The following is a 17,176-nucleotide window of genomic DNA, read 5'->3' as shown; positions in this document are numbered from 1 at the left end:
AATGTGCGCACAAAAGGTTAGTTACCTAAAATAATGTAGTAGTTAATAATTATACTTATTGAAAATAATCTTTTAGCTAACTGTTTCTGTTAACTAGTTAGTCTGTTTTTCAAATACCACAATGCACGTCACTAATTTACGTCACCTCACCTATCCTGTTCCGGTTTGTACAGCTGCATCACGGCAGCAGCCATGTTTGGCGGACAGTGTTCATTTTGTGAAGTTTACATAGGTCTGTTTCAAATCCTGTAGATAGCTTACTAAGTTTTTATTAGAAAAAATATTGATTCACTATGTTGAATTCAAAAGAAGCGAAGGGCGTGAAGCGTAAAAGAACTGCAAATTTGTTTAAAGTTGAATGGCATAACAAAATAATAGAAACTGTTACACCGAAAGCTCATGAGGCCATGAATGTTCAGCTATGAGAAATATTTATGTATGATTCGGAAACTGGAGTTATCTGTTTGTATTGTTCTGATGCGAAAGTTGCTGGAGAATTTGCTAGTGGAAAGAAGTGGGATGATATTTGGAAACTTGACTTTTTGAAGCGTCATTTGGCAAGTAAATCGCATTTGGATGGTGTACAAATGCTCAGGCAATAGAACCCATCATTACCCGTTACAGGAGTGCTACGCATGTTACGGTTGAGTGCAGATGAGTAAGAGCGAAAATGATCAAACCCAGAGGAAATCAAGTGGAGGTACAAGAATGATCAGCTTTTGACTTCTTCGCAATTGCAGATTGTGACTTCACATTAGGCGATGAACAAGTTAATGCCTTATGTCTAAAATATCATGATTTTCTAGCTGAAAATATTGTAATAGTTAGACAGCTTAATGATTTCAAATCTTCCGTGCAAGAAAAAATTAAATCCAAACCGATTTCAAACTATGCTCAAATGGTGGCATTTGTACTTCAAAATGAACCGTTTTGCGACCTTGCACAGTTGATGGACATTGGGGGAACCTTTCTTGCGTCTAGTGCGACTGTGAGCGAAGTTTTAGCCTAATGAATCAACTCAAAAATAAGCTGAGAAACTGTTTAGGTGAATGTTATTTGGATATGTTAATGAGAATCAAAAGCTATCAATTGCATGGAAGTTCTATGAGTCGAAATAGAGTTTACAAAGAATGGGTAAATGCCAAAGACAGGAGAGAGTAAAAGATAACTGAATGCCTTAAATATGATAAAAAATTAAATATCTCCAACCTGATGGCATGAACATTGACTTCTCTAACTTCCGTTAATGCCCCTCCTCCCCTTCGTACCCCATCCCTTATTTACTTATTATTATTATTTTTTTTCATTCCCCTTTTTTCTCTCTCTTTTTTCTCCCTCTGTCCCACTCACTATAACTCCTTGCCCATCCTCTGGGCTCCCCCCACCTTTCTTTCTCCCTAGGCCGCCCGTCCCATGATCCTCTCCCTTCTCCAGCCTCGTATCCCTTTTGCCAATCAACTTTCCAGCTCTTGGCTCCATCCCTCCCCCTCCTGTCTTCTCCTATCATTTCTCATCTCCCCCTCCCACTTTCAAATCTCTTAGTATCTCTTCTTTCAGTTAGTCCTGACGAAGGGTCTTGGCCCGAAACATCGACTGTACCTCTTCCAATAGATGCTGCCTGGCCTGCTGTATTCAGCAGCATTTTTTTTGTGTGTGACTTTTGTTGTTATTCTGTGCAGTTTTATGTCAAATATTCTGTAAACCTACATAAACTGTCCCATGTGTGCATTCAGTGCACACATACTTTTGTCACAGGAAAAATATTTGCACAACATAAGATTTTTGTGCACACTGACTACTAAAAATTAGAGGGAACATTGGTGGTAGGTGAGAACAAGGGGAACTCTATCCCTGTTAATGAAGATAGGGTGAGTTCCATTGTCCAGGAAATGGAGGAGATGCTGGTAATGACAGCATCAATGATGGAGGAAAAGAAACCCCATTCTTTGAAGGAGGAGGATGTCTCTGATGTTTTGGGAAGGAACAGATACGGTGGAGACGAAGGAATTGAGAAAAGGGAATAGCGTTTTTACAAGAGACAGGGTGGGAAGAGGTGTAGTCAAGACAACTATGGGAATCGGTCGGTTCTTAAAAGATGTCGGTAGACAGCTTGTCTCCAGAGATAGAGTCAGAGAGATTGAAAAAGGGGAGAGAGGTGTCAGAAATGGGTCAAGTGAATTTAAGGGCAGGGTGCAAGTTGGAGGCAAAGTTGATCAAATTGACGAGCTCAGCGTGGGTGCATGAAGCAGCACCAATGCAGTCATCACTGTAGGGTGAAAGAGTTGGGAATTATTACCAGGGAAGTCTTGGATCATGGACTGTTCCACATAGCAAACAAAAAGGCAGGCATAGCTGGGGCTCATACAGGTGTTCATGGTTACTTTTTAAGTTTCGGAGAGGGTGGAAGGAGCTGCAAGAGAAATTATTGAACGTGAGGACCAGTTCTGCCAGATGGAGGAGGATGGAGGAGGGTGGCGGTGGGGGGGAACTGGTTGGGATTTTTGTCAAAGATGAGAGCTTTAAGGCCTTCTTTATGGGGGAATAGGAGTGTAAAGGGATTGAACACCTTTGGTGAAAACGAGGCAGTCGGGGCCTGGTAATTGAAAGTTGTAGAGGAGATTGAGAGCATGTGAACTGTTGCAGGTATAGGTGGGAAGGGATTAAACCAAGGGGAATAGAATGGAGTTTGAGGTATGTGGACCCAAGTTCATTGGGGCAGGAGCAGGCAGAGACAATGGGCCTAACTGGACAGTCAAGTTTGTGGACCTTGGGTAGGAGGTAGAAACAAGCAGCGTAGGATAAGTGAACTATGAGTTTGGTGGAAGTCGATGGGAGATCTCCAGATTTGCTGAGGTTGGTGATGGCAATATGATTGTGAGCGTATGAGCAGCAAGAATTAGAAGTGCAGGCAAGCAGTCAAAGAAATGCCCCAGGCTGAAGCTCTGAATATGTGTAGCTGTAATAATGAAGAAACCAAGATTTTCCTACTTTGGACTGCAGCCAATGTTCTGTGTACTACCTATTCACAATATGGTATTGAACTTCTCAGCCTATCAGAAGCAGAATGGTTACGTCGCTGAAGACTGACCTACTGTCTCCTGGCCCTGCACCCCAAGCTCCTGCTTCTTTGTTTTCTGTTTGACAAAATTTGGATTCTAGTGTATATGCAAATCAAATGACCAAGCAAGTTTCCCCTTCAATACAGGAAATCCCATACAGTGCTGGATACTTGTGAGCCCTATTTGCACAAAGACCGAGCTTTTTCAAAATGTTCTTGAGTTCACATTAAGTTAATTTAAGAGCACTGTGCATATCATAATGGAACAGAAGAAACCTTTTTTATTTTTACATGGTGAAAGCTTAGCAAGTGTTAAATACAAATGCAGGGAGTAAGGGCTTGTGAAAATCAACAGTAGAATGTGTATTGGAATAATCAGTACTGTATTCATATATTTGTTATTTGTTATTTTCCAGGTGGTCTGGAATCTCTTAAGAAACTCCAGAGGCTGGTTGTAGATCATAATCAATTGATAAGCACCAAAGGTTTAAGTGAAACTCCAACTCTTCTTTACCTTGATTGCTCCTTTAATCATCTCAGCAGTATTAAAGGTATTGATAACTGTGGACTTCTTCAAACTCTGAAGTTACAAAGCAACAACCTCTCTGAGGTAAAGTAATAAATGTGAAGTTGATTGTTAACAGAATGAAAGTAAAGCAATTTAGAATAAGGGTTGCGATATTGCAATGGGGAGTCTTGCATCCTCTTTGTACTGGGATTAGGTGACTGATGGATAGCTAGGAGCGACCATAAGTAATGTGATCAAAAGCTCTGGATGTTGCAATAAATAGTCAAAGCAAAGCTCAAATGATATATATTATTGTCATCAGATTCCTGGAATGAGACTACTACCTTGAAACCCCTCCAAGGTTTGCATTTAATGGCATTTTTTTCCACTTAATTGAGTGTTTTCATTCAGTCCCAGACAAATTTTGCCAGAAATATATGCAGTTGCTTTTTTTAGAAACTCTCATGACACAAATGCATAGAATATATTAAGTATTAATTAAGTTGAATGCCTTAAATTTATGTCAATGAATTTGATGTAATTCTGTTCAATTAAGACATTGACACCACCTAATGTGCTGCCAATATAAATAGGTGTAATAGCACTCATTGCGCAGCAACTTCAAGTATGGGACAACTACTATTAAAAACAGAAGTACAAAAGTTGTTTTGTGCTGCTCTGCTGTTAATTTCACAGTTGGCATGGGGCTGTCTACCTCACTATTTCAATGCAATGACAGATTGATGATGCTATTTTAACACAGGCAATACTAATTCAGTGAGGGACAGAAAACTGGGCTGTTTCCATTTCATTTGTAGTGTCCTTTTAAGCATGAACTAAGTGTTAATTGTTGCCAGTCATCTGCTCTATCATTGTAAATTAAGCCATCAGAAATGGGGAAACTCATAAAAGTATACATTATGATTTCAAAAATTTATATTATTTTTTATTTCTTTTTCTGTTCTTCTATCTTCCCCTTCATTTCTTCTGGTACTAATTTGACAAATAGTTCACACATTCTTTCTTCCTTCTCAATCCTTATATGAGCCTTTAATCTGATTCCGTTAGGCACTACGCAGTTATTGGCCTGTTGTTCAAATGCTAGTATGCTGTTTCTGTTCCTGCATCAATATTAAATTACACTTCCAGCAATTTGCCAGTTAGCAGCAGATGTAATGGATATGAAATTCTGGATGAAAAATCTGCATTCTGCAGGGACATGGAGGCAGTTCCCCATGTATGTGCCCCCAAATCATGCTTCCTGGGTATGAGTTCTATGAATAGGAATGCCATATCCATTCATTTGAATTGAGAGGGGCAATAACAAGGACAGAGACGCATTTTAATTAACTTGCAAAAGCAAATCTGCAGATGTTGGAAATCTGAGCTTTCACCCTTGTGCATCAATTGAATTTAGTTCAGTGTTTGGAATTGTTGTTAAGAATTAATTTTAATCACTTGAACCATTTGGAGGTTTTTTTAATGTTAAAAATATTGTTAAACTTGTCAAAAACTATACATGTTTCTCAATCATCTAAGGCAGAGGGAATGGGCTAGCTGGTTCTAAGAAATTTTGTCAGCTTTTTGTCGACAGTTTTTTCATCTCACCACCAACAAATTGGTGTCATTTATAACAAAGCTTGCTACTGCTACCGTACAAGGATGCATCCCTGTGGATCAGACTGGTATTTGCTGAATAGATTTGCAGAGCTTAATAAAAATATAAAATGGTGGAAGCATTCAGCAGGTGATGCAGCAGGTTGCATATTTCTAATTTTTTTCTAGAATTTAAAAAAAGAGACAATATTTCAGGTTAAGGACAATTCTTCAGAACTAGAGAAAAATAGTTCTGCAAATGGAAAGTGAAATCATGGTATTTGGGGAATTATAGTTACTGATAGAAAATTCTAACTGTTCTGTAGCTAAGCATTGATGCAGAGTGTTTCAGTTCAGAAGAATATTTTGTAAACTGGGTATACTGGCCTTTGCAATTTTAAGGCATGAGCTTGTTTCCCATGGTAGCAGTTTTTACCCTTCAATCCAGAGATGTTGGTTTAAATCCCACTACAGATAATTGTGCAGATGATCTCAGTGGAATACTGGGGGAGATGTTATCTTTTGGTTAAGACTTAGAATTCATAGAGGTTAATTCAAAATCAAAATATTATAGATACTAAAATATGAAATAAAAATTGTACACAGTGGAAGTCATATTTGCAGGTGTATTTATAGATGATAATTTTTTTCAATATCATTGAAATAACAGTTAAGTTTTTGCCATTGTGTTTTAGGAACTATCTTGTACATGATTGACTATTACTTTTCCTGAATAACAACAACAAATTTTACAATATATTTCACTTTTGCAGGAAATCCACTGTATTGTCTATACCTTTCAGTGAAGGCTGTTCAACCTTTGTCACAAAAGTTGGAATTTTTTTAATAAAGTGGTTTGTAATCAGTGAGGAAAATAATCAGTCAAATAAAGCAGAGATATTAGTTCAACATAAAGTGTATTTAACAACAGTATGATCACCACAGGTCCATTTCATGTTGAAAATGAACAGGCAATAGTTTCCAGAATATCTTTAATTTTTCTACAGTTACCGAGATTTGGAAATCATGTGTTACTGCGTGACTTGTATTTGGATGACAATAGTATCTCCACTCTAAAGGAGCTGTCCGATTACTGGCTGCCAATGCTTCAACGTCTCTCAGTTTCTCAGAACAGGTAAGATCTAGAATGACATCATCATCATCATCATCATTATGTGCCACATCAAATGATATGGCTTGTCATTGCCTTCTTATGGGCAGTATCTTTTCAAGATGGGTAACCCCAGTCATTAACAATATTCTTCAGATATTGACTGATGTCTGTGGTCGCATAACCAGGGCTTATGATATGTTCCAGCTGCTCATACGACCATCCACGTCCTGCTCCATGGAATGGTGACCTGCAGGCTGGCGGTGGGAAGGTGTGCCTTGTACCTCCTCTGGTAGAGACGTATTTCCACCTCGCCATCTGTTTCAAATGGCATGTTGCTTTTTGATTAGCACTTTCCCTCCCAATAAATTGTCCTAATCAATTTGTCGATTAACAGTAACAGTACGACAGTTTGTTGAATAACGGTAACTTTAAATATAGCTCGTGTCTTTTAAATATTTGATAAGTATAGTTATATTTGCACTTTATGCTTGGTTCATTCATATGTTGCAAGAATATTTCATTTAATGTGCATATTCTCGATTCTGTGGTTATCATTTATGAAAGATAGCTCACTTGGTTTCAAAAAAATTGGGAGCATTTATTGGGAGGGAAAGTGCAGATCAAAAAGCAATATATAATTTGAAATAATATATTGAAGAATTAACACAGAATCAAATTTCTATTTTAATTACCTACTGTAGCATAAAAAAGACAAAATGAAAAAGTAAACACATTATTTTAATCACCTAAATATTGATTCCTTTTGTGTGAGATTTACATCAGTCTTTCAGAAAGCACTGGAGATGATCTAACCAGTATTTTCACAGTTCTGATTGGATTGACCTGCCTGCTTTTGTATACAGTGCTTAGTATGTCCAGTACTTTTTCAAGCACTTAAGCAGGTATCGGGATGCGCATTTCAAGATTACTGTGTTATTTAGCATTATTTAATATGTTGTCAATTTTTTGTTTGTCCTCCTCAAACCCATCAACTAGAGCTTAACATAAATTCTTGCTGGAGAGGTTGTTCACTAGATTGATTACTAGGGTGGCAGGACAGTAATATAAGGAAATAAAAGTGCTCTTGTTGAAATGTACGAAGTTCTAATGGTTCTAATGGTTGGATGCAAGGAGGATATTGACTTTGGCCAGATGGAAGTGGGGTGGGGGAACAGGGTCTAGACATCTATGACTGAGATAAAAAAAAATTCATTACTCCAGTGAAGTAAAATTCTTTAATAAAATACCTGAGAATAAACTTGAAGTATAACTGTTGCAATGTGTCTATCTACATCAATACCATCTTGTGGTCCTTAAATGGTATATTTCTGCCATACATATTTATTGTCATTTACTTCATTTTCAAAAGCATGAGAGTAATCTCAAGCAACACACATCAAAGTTGCTGGTGAACGCAGCAGGCCAGGCAGCATCTATAGGAAGAGGCGCAGTCAACGTTTCAGGCCGAGACCCTTCGTCGGGTCTCGGCCTGAAACGTCGACTGCGCCTCTTCCTATAGATGCTGCCTGGCCTGCTGCGTTCATCAGCAACTTTGATGTGTGTTGCTTGAATTTCCAGCATCTGCAGAATTCCTGTTGTTTGAGAGTAATCTCAATAAAGTTTACAATATTTACAATACAATATTTTTAAGCTGCTTGCTGAGTAAATGCTAGGTTCATGATTTTTTTCCCCTGGGAATTTGCAAACCTAGAACTAGAGCCACAAATTTAATACAGAGTTGAACATTGACAATCCTCGATTAAGAATTTGGATTGTCTATATTGATCTCTCTTTTAAAACGCAGTATCAAATTTTGTGACAATTTTACTTGGACATACTCCTGAAAATGACCTTGCGTAGTCATTAACATAATGGCTATTTGTAAATGCAACTTGTTGTTTAAGTTTTTTTTTTGGATTCCAAAGGGAACAAGAACTGTATAGAGTCATAGAAAAGTACAGCACAGAAGCAGGCCCTTTGGCCCATCTAGTCCATGCCAAACCATAGAAACTGCCTACTCTCATCAACCTGCACTTGCACCACAGCCCTCCGTACCCCTACCATCCATGTCCTATCCAAACTTCACCTAAGCGTTGAAATTAAGCTCGCATGAACCACTTTGCTGACAGCTTGTTCCACACCCTCTCAACTTTCGCTTGCTCCACTTGAATTTCTCACCTTTCCCCCTTTCCCCCTTGAGTGGGTTGTAGTCCCACTCAACCTCAGTGGAAAAAACCTGCTTGCATTTACTCTATCTAATCTGTACCCCTCATAATTTTGTATACCTCTGTCAAATCTCCTGTCAATCTTCTACCTTCCAAGGAATAAAGTTCTAACCTAATGTCTAATGGCCATAGGATTGACTTTGACAGCACAAAACTATTGTGCCACGCCAATAGCTTTCGGACTGGCTGTTAAAGAAAGCCATTGAAATAAAATGAGAAAAAAAGAATATTAATAAGCTGAAGGTGTTGCATCAAGTAAGAACTGGAATTCAATTACAAACAAAGTGGGGAGAGTGAAAACCTGATTGGATGAGGACTGACCAGTCAGGAGGGACGGAATACAGGGTATAAATACCACCAGACTAGACATGCCCAGGCATCATCGCTAAAGAAGATGGCAGAATTCGTCATCGAAACATTGGTTATAATCGATACCTGTACCTGGTTGGAAGCCCAAGAAGAGTTTATCCATCCTATCCTATTCAATTTTTCCTTATAACTCAGGTCCTCCAGACTCGGCAACATCCTTGTAAAATTTCTCTGTACTTTTTCAACCTTATTTACATCTTTCCTGTAGGTCGATGGTCAAAAATGCACGCAATACCCCAAATTAGGCCTCACCAACATGTTATGCATCTTCAACAGAACGTCCCATCTTCTGTATGGAGTACTTTGATTTATGAAGGCCAATGTGCCAAAAGCTTTCTTTATGACCCTTTCTACCTGTGATAGCATTTCAGTTAATTGGATAAAATGGGATGGTGGAGTTGAAGTAAATGAGTAATAAACTTATAGAATTTTGGAATAAGCTTGAAGAACCAAGCTGCCTAGTCTTGTTAGAAACATAGAAAACCTACAGCACAATACAGGCCCTTCGGCCCACAAAGCTGTGCCAAACATGTATTATGTTCTAAGTATTCTCCATTACCTGATATATTTTCATCATTGCCATTCTAGTTCTCTCTGCAATCTGAAATTAATATTGTATCTTTAAGAACAAAGTCTCAAGCTTGGAATTTCCTCGGCAGTAAAGACGTCTCATGTTTAGGAACACTGTTATAGATCGGGCTGACGACCTCTTCTCAAAGTCAAGTGTTAGATATAAACTGGAGCATACTGTATAAATTAATGAAGCAATGACAATCACCTTAGAAGGAACAAATTTATTCTCCCTTCTCCCTCCTTTGGGGCAATTGCCTCTCCAATTTATCAGTATGATATTCATAATCTACTTTATGATCATTTTTGACTTGACAAGGTGACAGCTAAAGTAAAAATAAAATTCTTTGATCTTGTCATTAATAAAAATGTGTGTGGAACTTACTGCCAAGGAATAAAGGCTGATTTCAAGTGCAGCACCCAATTGCCTTTTGCCTTAAGATCAGTTTCAACACATCTAGTTGAAAGTTCAGATTCAACAATACATCACTTTGCAGCACATTCGTAAAGACTCACTCTGTAGTCCACATGACCTTCATCTGAGAAATGTTCTTCTACTCTTTAGTGATATTGTGAATAATTTTCTACTTGCTGTTATGATTAAACAGCAATCAAGTGATCCAGTACCTGGCATTCTTACATCACTCGAAATTTAGAAACAGCTTCACTTGAAGAGGACTGGCTTTTTAGGCTGATTATAATTAAATTTTCAGCAACCAAGCTCCTTTCTGATATTAAATTAAAACAGTTGTTAAAAGAAATTGGGTGCTTAGTACAGGCAGAATACTGAAGGCAAGTTCTGCATCAAATACAGTACAAATTTGATAAGAACTAAGAAGACCATGGAGAAAGATACAGAGCTAATTAGTGGTAAGTTGACTTTTAGTTGTCCAAATTCAAGAAAGTAACTTGATTCAGACTAGCTGTCCAAGTTTCTGTCTGAACATTTATAGCACAGTTAGAGACCCTAGCAAAAGACAACCCTATGATAATCGGAGAGATGTTATTAAATCTTCAAAAAGGAGATACTTTTAAATTGTTTTAAAGAATTCCTTCTGATCCTTTAAATTTTAAAGAATATACATTGTATTAACATTAAAACAATGTGGTTTGGAATGCAAACTGCTGGCTTATCCAAAATATTCACAAACTATCTTCATGTTGGAATGTTTGGCCTATTATAATGAATGCCAGAGTGCTGTCTTGAAAATCAGCTTTTGCAGATGCATTAGATCTATTTTAATGTTCAGTGATACTAATTGAAAATTTAATCTGATAGTACTAATCTTCATGGCTCCACAAACTAGTCCTGTAATATTAAATTGATCCTAATCACATTCAGGAGTGTTATCAATATTTTACTTCAGAATTTCTATTATTTAAAATAAGATTCTAGTTTAAAATCTTTACTTTTTTTGCTATTTCAAGATTTATGTCTACCTTAAGCTTTTTGGACCAGGAACAGGTGTTCAATTTTATACTTACTTCATTATACTAGACCTTGTATCTCAGGAGAGAGAATGCCTTTATTCCCCTAAAAATATCACCGTTTCATAAAACATTCTATTTTCACTTCTAGATGGTGAAAGAAAGTGTTTTATGCTTTGAGTATCAGATTCAAACAACAGTGTATTTTCTAAAGAAAAATGCTGTCTCTCACTTTTTTGATAAAATGTATTTTGATGTGCTTGAAAGCATTGATTTCATGAATTTCACAAACTGAATATAATTTCTATTTGAAACTGTATCTTGATGGGAAGTGAAACATATGAATTACTAAATATCCTCAGTTAACTTGAATTAGTTGTGTGAAAATTTTCATGTTTGTAGTGGCTTGAAGTAACAGCTCCTGAAAAAAAATTGGAAATATTCACAGCAGTGTTGTCTTTTTGTTAATGTTTTTCATAATAATTATAATGAATAAGAATCACTACTATTGGGTCCACTGCAAATGGTACGTATTTGACTAAGAAAATTTAATTTTACAGTTGCTTCTGAACAAAGTATATTTTATCTTTTTTCAATTTGTACAAATGTATTGTTTGTAATAACGTTGTTACAAATAGCTCTTCTGATTTTTATTTCATCCAAGTCTGAATGAATCCAGTGAAATGTCTCTGATTTTCATAAGCATTACTTTTGGTTCTTGAACAAAATTAAATCATAAAAACAAACAATACTAGAAATAATCAGTACACTTCAGATGAATGATCAGTAAACTTGACTTGTTGAGAATTTCCAACATGTCCCGTTTCCGTTGGATTTCCACCATCTGTGATATTTGCTTTTGTAAAATATTATCATTTTATATATAAATACATTTTGTGCAAATTATGTAAATGACTTCCTATTTCAGGATTCTTGTGCTATATTTAAATAAACTTGATAATTAACAAAATCACATCAGCCAGTTAATAAAATGAAATAGAGCAAGTCTGTTTAGTGAAAGCATAATTCAGCCAGAAGAGGGGGCTAAAGAGCATTGTAGTCTGTATTTGATAGAATAAAAGAATTCCATTTAAATGTTTTAAATAAAACTACATATCAACAGTTTGCTAAAGTAATTTAGGTATTTATATGTAACACTGCAAAAAGTTTTGTTTCTGTAATTACCGTAGAAAATTTGAATTCATTTTTTTTCAATGGAGGTGTGATAATTATTTAGGATTTTAAAATATATAAAGCAAAGAGCTGCAAAGTAAGCTAAAGTCAGCATGGTTTCCTTAAGCGGAGATCATGCTTGACAAATTTGTTGGAATTCTTTGATGTAGCAAGCAGGATAGACAAAGGAGATTCAGCGGTTGAAATTTACTTGGATTACCAGAAGGCTTTTGACAAGGTGCCATATATAGCATTGATTACAGAAGAGGATAGAGGGAAGATTGGCTGACTGGAAGAAGGCAAAGAGTGGGAATAAAGGGGGCCTGGTGACTAGTGGTGTTTCTCAGGTCTAGATGTTGAATCTGCTACTTTTCACATTGTATGTTGATGTTTTGGTTTACAGAATTGATAGTCTTGTGGCAAAGTTGCAGATGATACATTGTAGGAAGGGGAGCAGATAATGTTGAGGAAGCAAGGAATCTGCAAAATGACTTGGACAGTTTGAGAGAATGGGCAAAGAAATGGCAGATGGAATATTGCAAGGGTAAAAATAAACATCATGGGAATCATATATAGGCCTCTTAATAGCAGCCAAGATGTAGGGTTGAGATTGCAAACGGAGCAGGAAAAGGTATGGGAGCAGGTAAGGATAATGACACAATTGTAATGAGGGACTTCAAAATGCAAGGGGATTGGGAAAATCAGGTTGCTGTCAGTTCGCAAGAGAGGGGGTTTGTTGAATGCCTATGGAACGGCTTTTTAGAGCAGCTTGTCCTTGAGCCTACTTGGGGAAGGGCAATCTTAGGTTGGGTGGGTCATAGTCATACTTTATTGATCCCGAGGGAAATTGGTTTTTGTTACAGTTGCACCAACCAAGAATAGAGTATAAATATAGCAATATAAAACCATGAATAATTAAATAGTAATATGTAAATTATGCCAGGAAATAAGTCCAGGACCAGCCTATTGGCTCTGGGTGTCTGACCCTCTAAGGGAGGAGTTGTAAAGTTTGATGGCCACAGGCAGGAATGACTTCCTACGACGTTCAGTGTTACATCCAAGTGGAATGAGTCTCTGGCTGAATGTACTCCTGTGCCCAACCAGTACATTATGTAGTGGATGGGAAACATTGTCCAAGATGGCATGCAATTTGGACAGCATCCTCTCTTCAGACACCACTGTCAGAGAGCCCCAAAGAGGGTATGGCCTGGGTGGTGGAGTTCTATGGAAACCTCTGCCACAGACTGTGATGGAGGCCAAGTCTGTGGGTATAGTTAAGGCGGAAGTTGACAGTTTCCTGATCGGTCAGGATATGGCAGGAAGGCAGGTGTATGTGGTTGAGTAGGATCTGGGATCAGCCATGATGGAATGGTGGAGCAGACTCGATGGGCTGAATGGCCTAATTCTGCTCCTGTGTCTTATGGTCTAATATGTGGATGTTTGTGGTCATGTATGGGACCAACTAGAGGGGATGCAATATTGGATCTCCTGTTAGGAAACGAGTTAGGACAAGTGACGGAAGTCTGTGTAGGGGAGCACTTTGCTTCCAGTGATCATAACACCATTAGTTTCAACTTGATCATGGACAGGGATAGATCTGGTCCTAGGGTTGAGGTTCTTAACTGGAAGAAGGCTAAATTTGAAGAAATGAGAAAGGATCTAAAAAGCGTGGATTGGGACAGGTTGTTCTCTGGCAAAGATGTGATCGGTAGGTGGGAAGCCTTCAAAGGAGAAATTTTGAGAGTGCAGAGCTTGTATGTTCCTATCAGGATTAAAGGCAAAGTGAATAGGAATAAGGAACCTTGGTTCTCAAGGGATATTGCAACTCTGATAAAGAAGAAGAGGGAGTTGTATGACATGTATAGGAAGCAGGGAGTAAATAAGGTGCTTGAGGAGTATAAGAAGTGCAAGAAAATACTTAAGAAAGAAATCAGGAGGGCTAAAAGAAGACATGAGGTTGCCTTGGCAGTCAAAGTGAAGGATAATCCAAAGAGCTTTTGCAGGTATATTAAGAACAAAAGGATTGTAAGGGATAAAACTGGTCCTCTTGAAGATCAGAGTGGTCGGCTATGTGCGGAACCAAATGAAATGGGGGAGATCTCAAATAGGTTTTTTGCATCTGTATTTACTAAGGAAACTGGCATGAAGTCTATGGAATTAAGGGAAACAAGTAGTGAGATCATGGAAACTGTACAGATCGAAAAGGAGGAGGTCCTTGCTGTCTTGAGGAAAATTAAAGTGGATAAATCCCCGGGACCTGACAGAGTGTTCCCTCGGACCTTGAAGGAGACTAGTGTTGAAATTGCAGGGGCCCTGGCTGAAATATTCAAAATGTTGCTGTCTACGGGTGAGGTGCCGGAGGATTGGAGAGTTGCTCATGTTGTTCCGTTGTTTAAAAAAGGATCGAAAAGTAATTCGGGAAATTATAGGCCAGTAAGTTTAACATCGGTAGTAGGTAAGTTATTGGAGGGAGTACTAAGAGACAGGATCTACAAGCATTTGGATAGACAGGGACTTATTAGGGAGAGTCAACGTGGCTTTGTGCATGGTAGGTCATGTTTGACCAATCTGTTGGAGTTTTTCGAGGAGGTTACCAGGAAAGTGGATGAAGGGAAGGCAGTGGATATTGTCTACGTGGACTTCAGTAAGGCCTTTGACAAGGTCCCACATGGGAGGTTAGTTAGGAAAATTCAGTCGCTAGGTATACATGGAGAGGTGGTAAATTGGATTAGACATTGGCTCAATGGAAGAAGCCAAAGAGTGGTAGTAGAGAATTGCTTCTCCGAGTGGAGGCCTGTGACTAGTGGTGTGCCACAGGGATCAGTGCTGGGTCCATTGTTATTTGTCATCCATATCAATGATCTGGATGATAATGTGGTAAATTGGATCAGCAAATTTGCTGATGATACAAAGATTGGAGGTGTGGTAGACAGTGAGGAAGGTTTTCGGAGCCTGCAGAGGGACTTGGACCAGCTGGAAAAATGGGCTGAAAAATGGCAGATGGAGTTTAATACAGACAAGTGTGAGGTATTGCACGTTGGAAGGACAAACCAAGGTAGAACATACAGGGTTAATGGTAAGGCACTGAGGAGTGCAGTGGAACAGAGGGATCTGGGAATACAGATACAAAGTTCCCTAAAAGTGGCGTCACAGGTAGATAGGGTCGTAAAGAGAGCTTTTGGTACATTGGCCTTTATTAATCAAAGTATTGAGTATAAGAACTGGAATGTTATGATGAGGTTGTATAAGGCATTGGTGAGGCCGAATCTGGAGTATTGTGTTCAGTTTTGGTCACCAAATTACAGAAGGGATATAAATAAGGTTGAAAGAGTGCAGAGAAGGTTTACAAGGATGTTGCCGGGACTTGAGAAACTCAGTTACAGAGAAAGGTTGAATACGTTAGGACTTTATTCCCTGGAGCGTAGAAGAATGAGGGGAGATTTGATAGAGGTATATAAAATTATGATGGGTATAGATAGAGTGAATGCAAGCAGGCTTTTTCCACTGAGGCAAGGGGAGAAAAAAAACAGAGGACATGGGGTAAGGGTGAGGGGGGAAAAGTTTAAAGGGAACATTAGGGGGGGGCTTCTTCACACAGAGAGTGGTGGGAGTATGGAATGAGCTGCCAGATGAGGTAGTAAATGCGGGTTCTTTTTTAACATTTAAGAATAAATTGGACAGATACATGGATGGGAGGTGTATGGAGGGATATGGTCCGTGTGCAGGTCAGTGGTACTAGGCAGAAAATGGTTCGGCACAGCCAAGAAGGGCCAAAAGGCCTGTTCTGTGCTGTAGTTTCTATGGTTCTATGTATTTTGGTAGAAGAAATGAAGTCATAGACAATTTTCTAACAGGAGAGAATTAGAAATTTAAGGCACAAATTGATTTGGGAGTCCTAGTGTAGGATTCCCTGAAGGTTAACTTGCAGGTTGAATTGGTAGTAAAGAAGGCAAATGCAATGTTAGCATTCGGAATGAGAGGACTAGAATATAAAAACAGGAATATAATGCTGATGGTTTGTTGGCATTGATCAGACTACATTTTGGGCCACATATCTAAGGGAATGTGTGCTGGCATTGGAGAGGGTCCAGAGGAGCTTTACAAGAATGATCCTGGAGATGAAAGGATTAATGTATGATGAGCTCTTGGCCTCTACTTCCTGGAGTTTAGAAGGATGAGGGTGGAACTCATGAAACCTGCAAGTATTGAAAGGCCTGGATAGAGTAGATATGGAAAGCATGGTTCCAATAGTGGGGGCGTCTAGGCCCACAGGGCACAGCCTCAGAATGGAAGGACATCCATTTGGAACTGGGATGAGGGAGAGCTCCTTTAGCCAAAGGGTAGTGAATATGTGGAATTCATTGCCACAGATGACTGTGGAGGCCAAGTCATTGGGTATATATAAAGCAGAGGTTGTTATGCTCTTGAATAGTTAGGGTGTCAAGGGTTGCAGGGAGAAGACAGGAGAATGAGATTGAGAGGGAAATATAAATCTGTCATGATCGAATGGCCTAATTCTGCTCCTATTTGTTGCAGTCTAACATTTTAAGATGCAGTGAAAGAAACAAGTGTAGGAAAAAACCATGGAGGGAGCATTGTAGGAGGTGAAAGCAGACATAATGCTGCAATGAGGCAACCGAAGATTGGTTCTGAGGGCATAAAAAACAAAGCAGGGAGAGCAGAATTTTTAAAATAAATGTTCTGAGTATTGAAATAATGTGAAAAAAAATAGAAAATGACAGATATGACTATTATGTAAAATTGTGTTGAGGCCGGAGGATGTTAAATACTTAACCAGAAAACGTAGAACTGTTTCAGTTTATGCTAAACCTGATTGGAATAGAGTGTTAGGTGGACAGAGATTGTGGTGAAGTGGGAATTGAAAACAGGCAACTAGAAGTTCAGGGTTACAACTAGTAATATAGGGAGGTATTGTACAAAGCAATCATGTAACATGCAGACAAATGAAACTGTGGATGTTGTGATCTTGAGCTAAAAAATCCAAACTGCTGGAGGAACTCTGCAAGTCAGATAGCATCTGTGGAGGCAAAAGAATGGTTAATGTTTCTTGAGAAGACCCTATGTCAGAACTGAGAGGGTAGGCCAGCATAAAGAGATTAGAAGGAGGAGTGAGG

General features: G+C 38.5%; 1 protein-coding gene across 1 annotated transcript in view; it reads left to right on the top strand.

Annotated features, from left to right (window-relative positions):
* The window catches only part of lrriq1 (leucine-rich repeats and IQ motif containing 1), a 179,901-nt gene that overhangs the window by 49,860 nt on the left and 112,865 nt on the right, over positions 1-17,176 (top strand). Inside the window, exons 12-13 of the mRNA XM_063059516.1 lie at positions 3,475-3,668; positions 6,170-6,297. Of these exons, the coding sequence (XP_062915586.1) occupies positions 3,475-3,668; positions 6,170-6,297 (322 nt within the window). The remainder of the gene's footprint in view (positions 1-3,474; positions 3,669-6,169; positions 6,298-17,176) is intronic.

Source organism: Mobula hypostoma, chromosome 9 (genome assembly GCF_963921235.1).
Source record: "Mobula hypostoma chromosome 9, sMobHyp1.1, whole genome shotgun sequence".
Lineage (NCBI taxonomy): Eukaryota > Metazoa > Chordata > Chondrichthyes > Myliobatiformes > Myliobatidae > Mobula > Mobula hypostoma.
The sequence above is the reverse complement of the archived record's forward strand: the minus strand, read 5'-3'. Positions and strand labels throughout refer to the sequence as shown.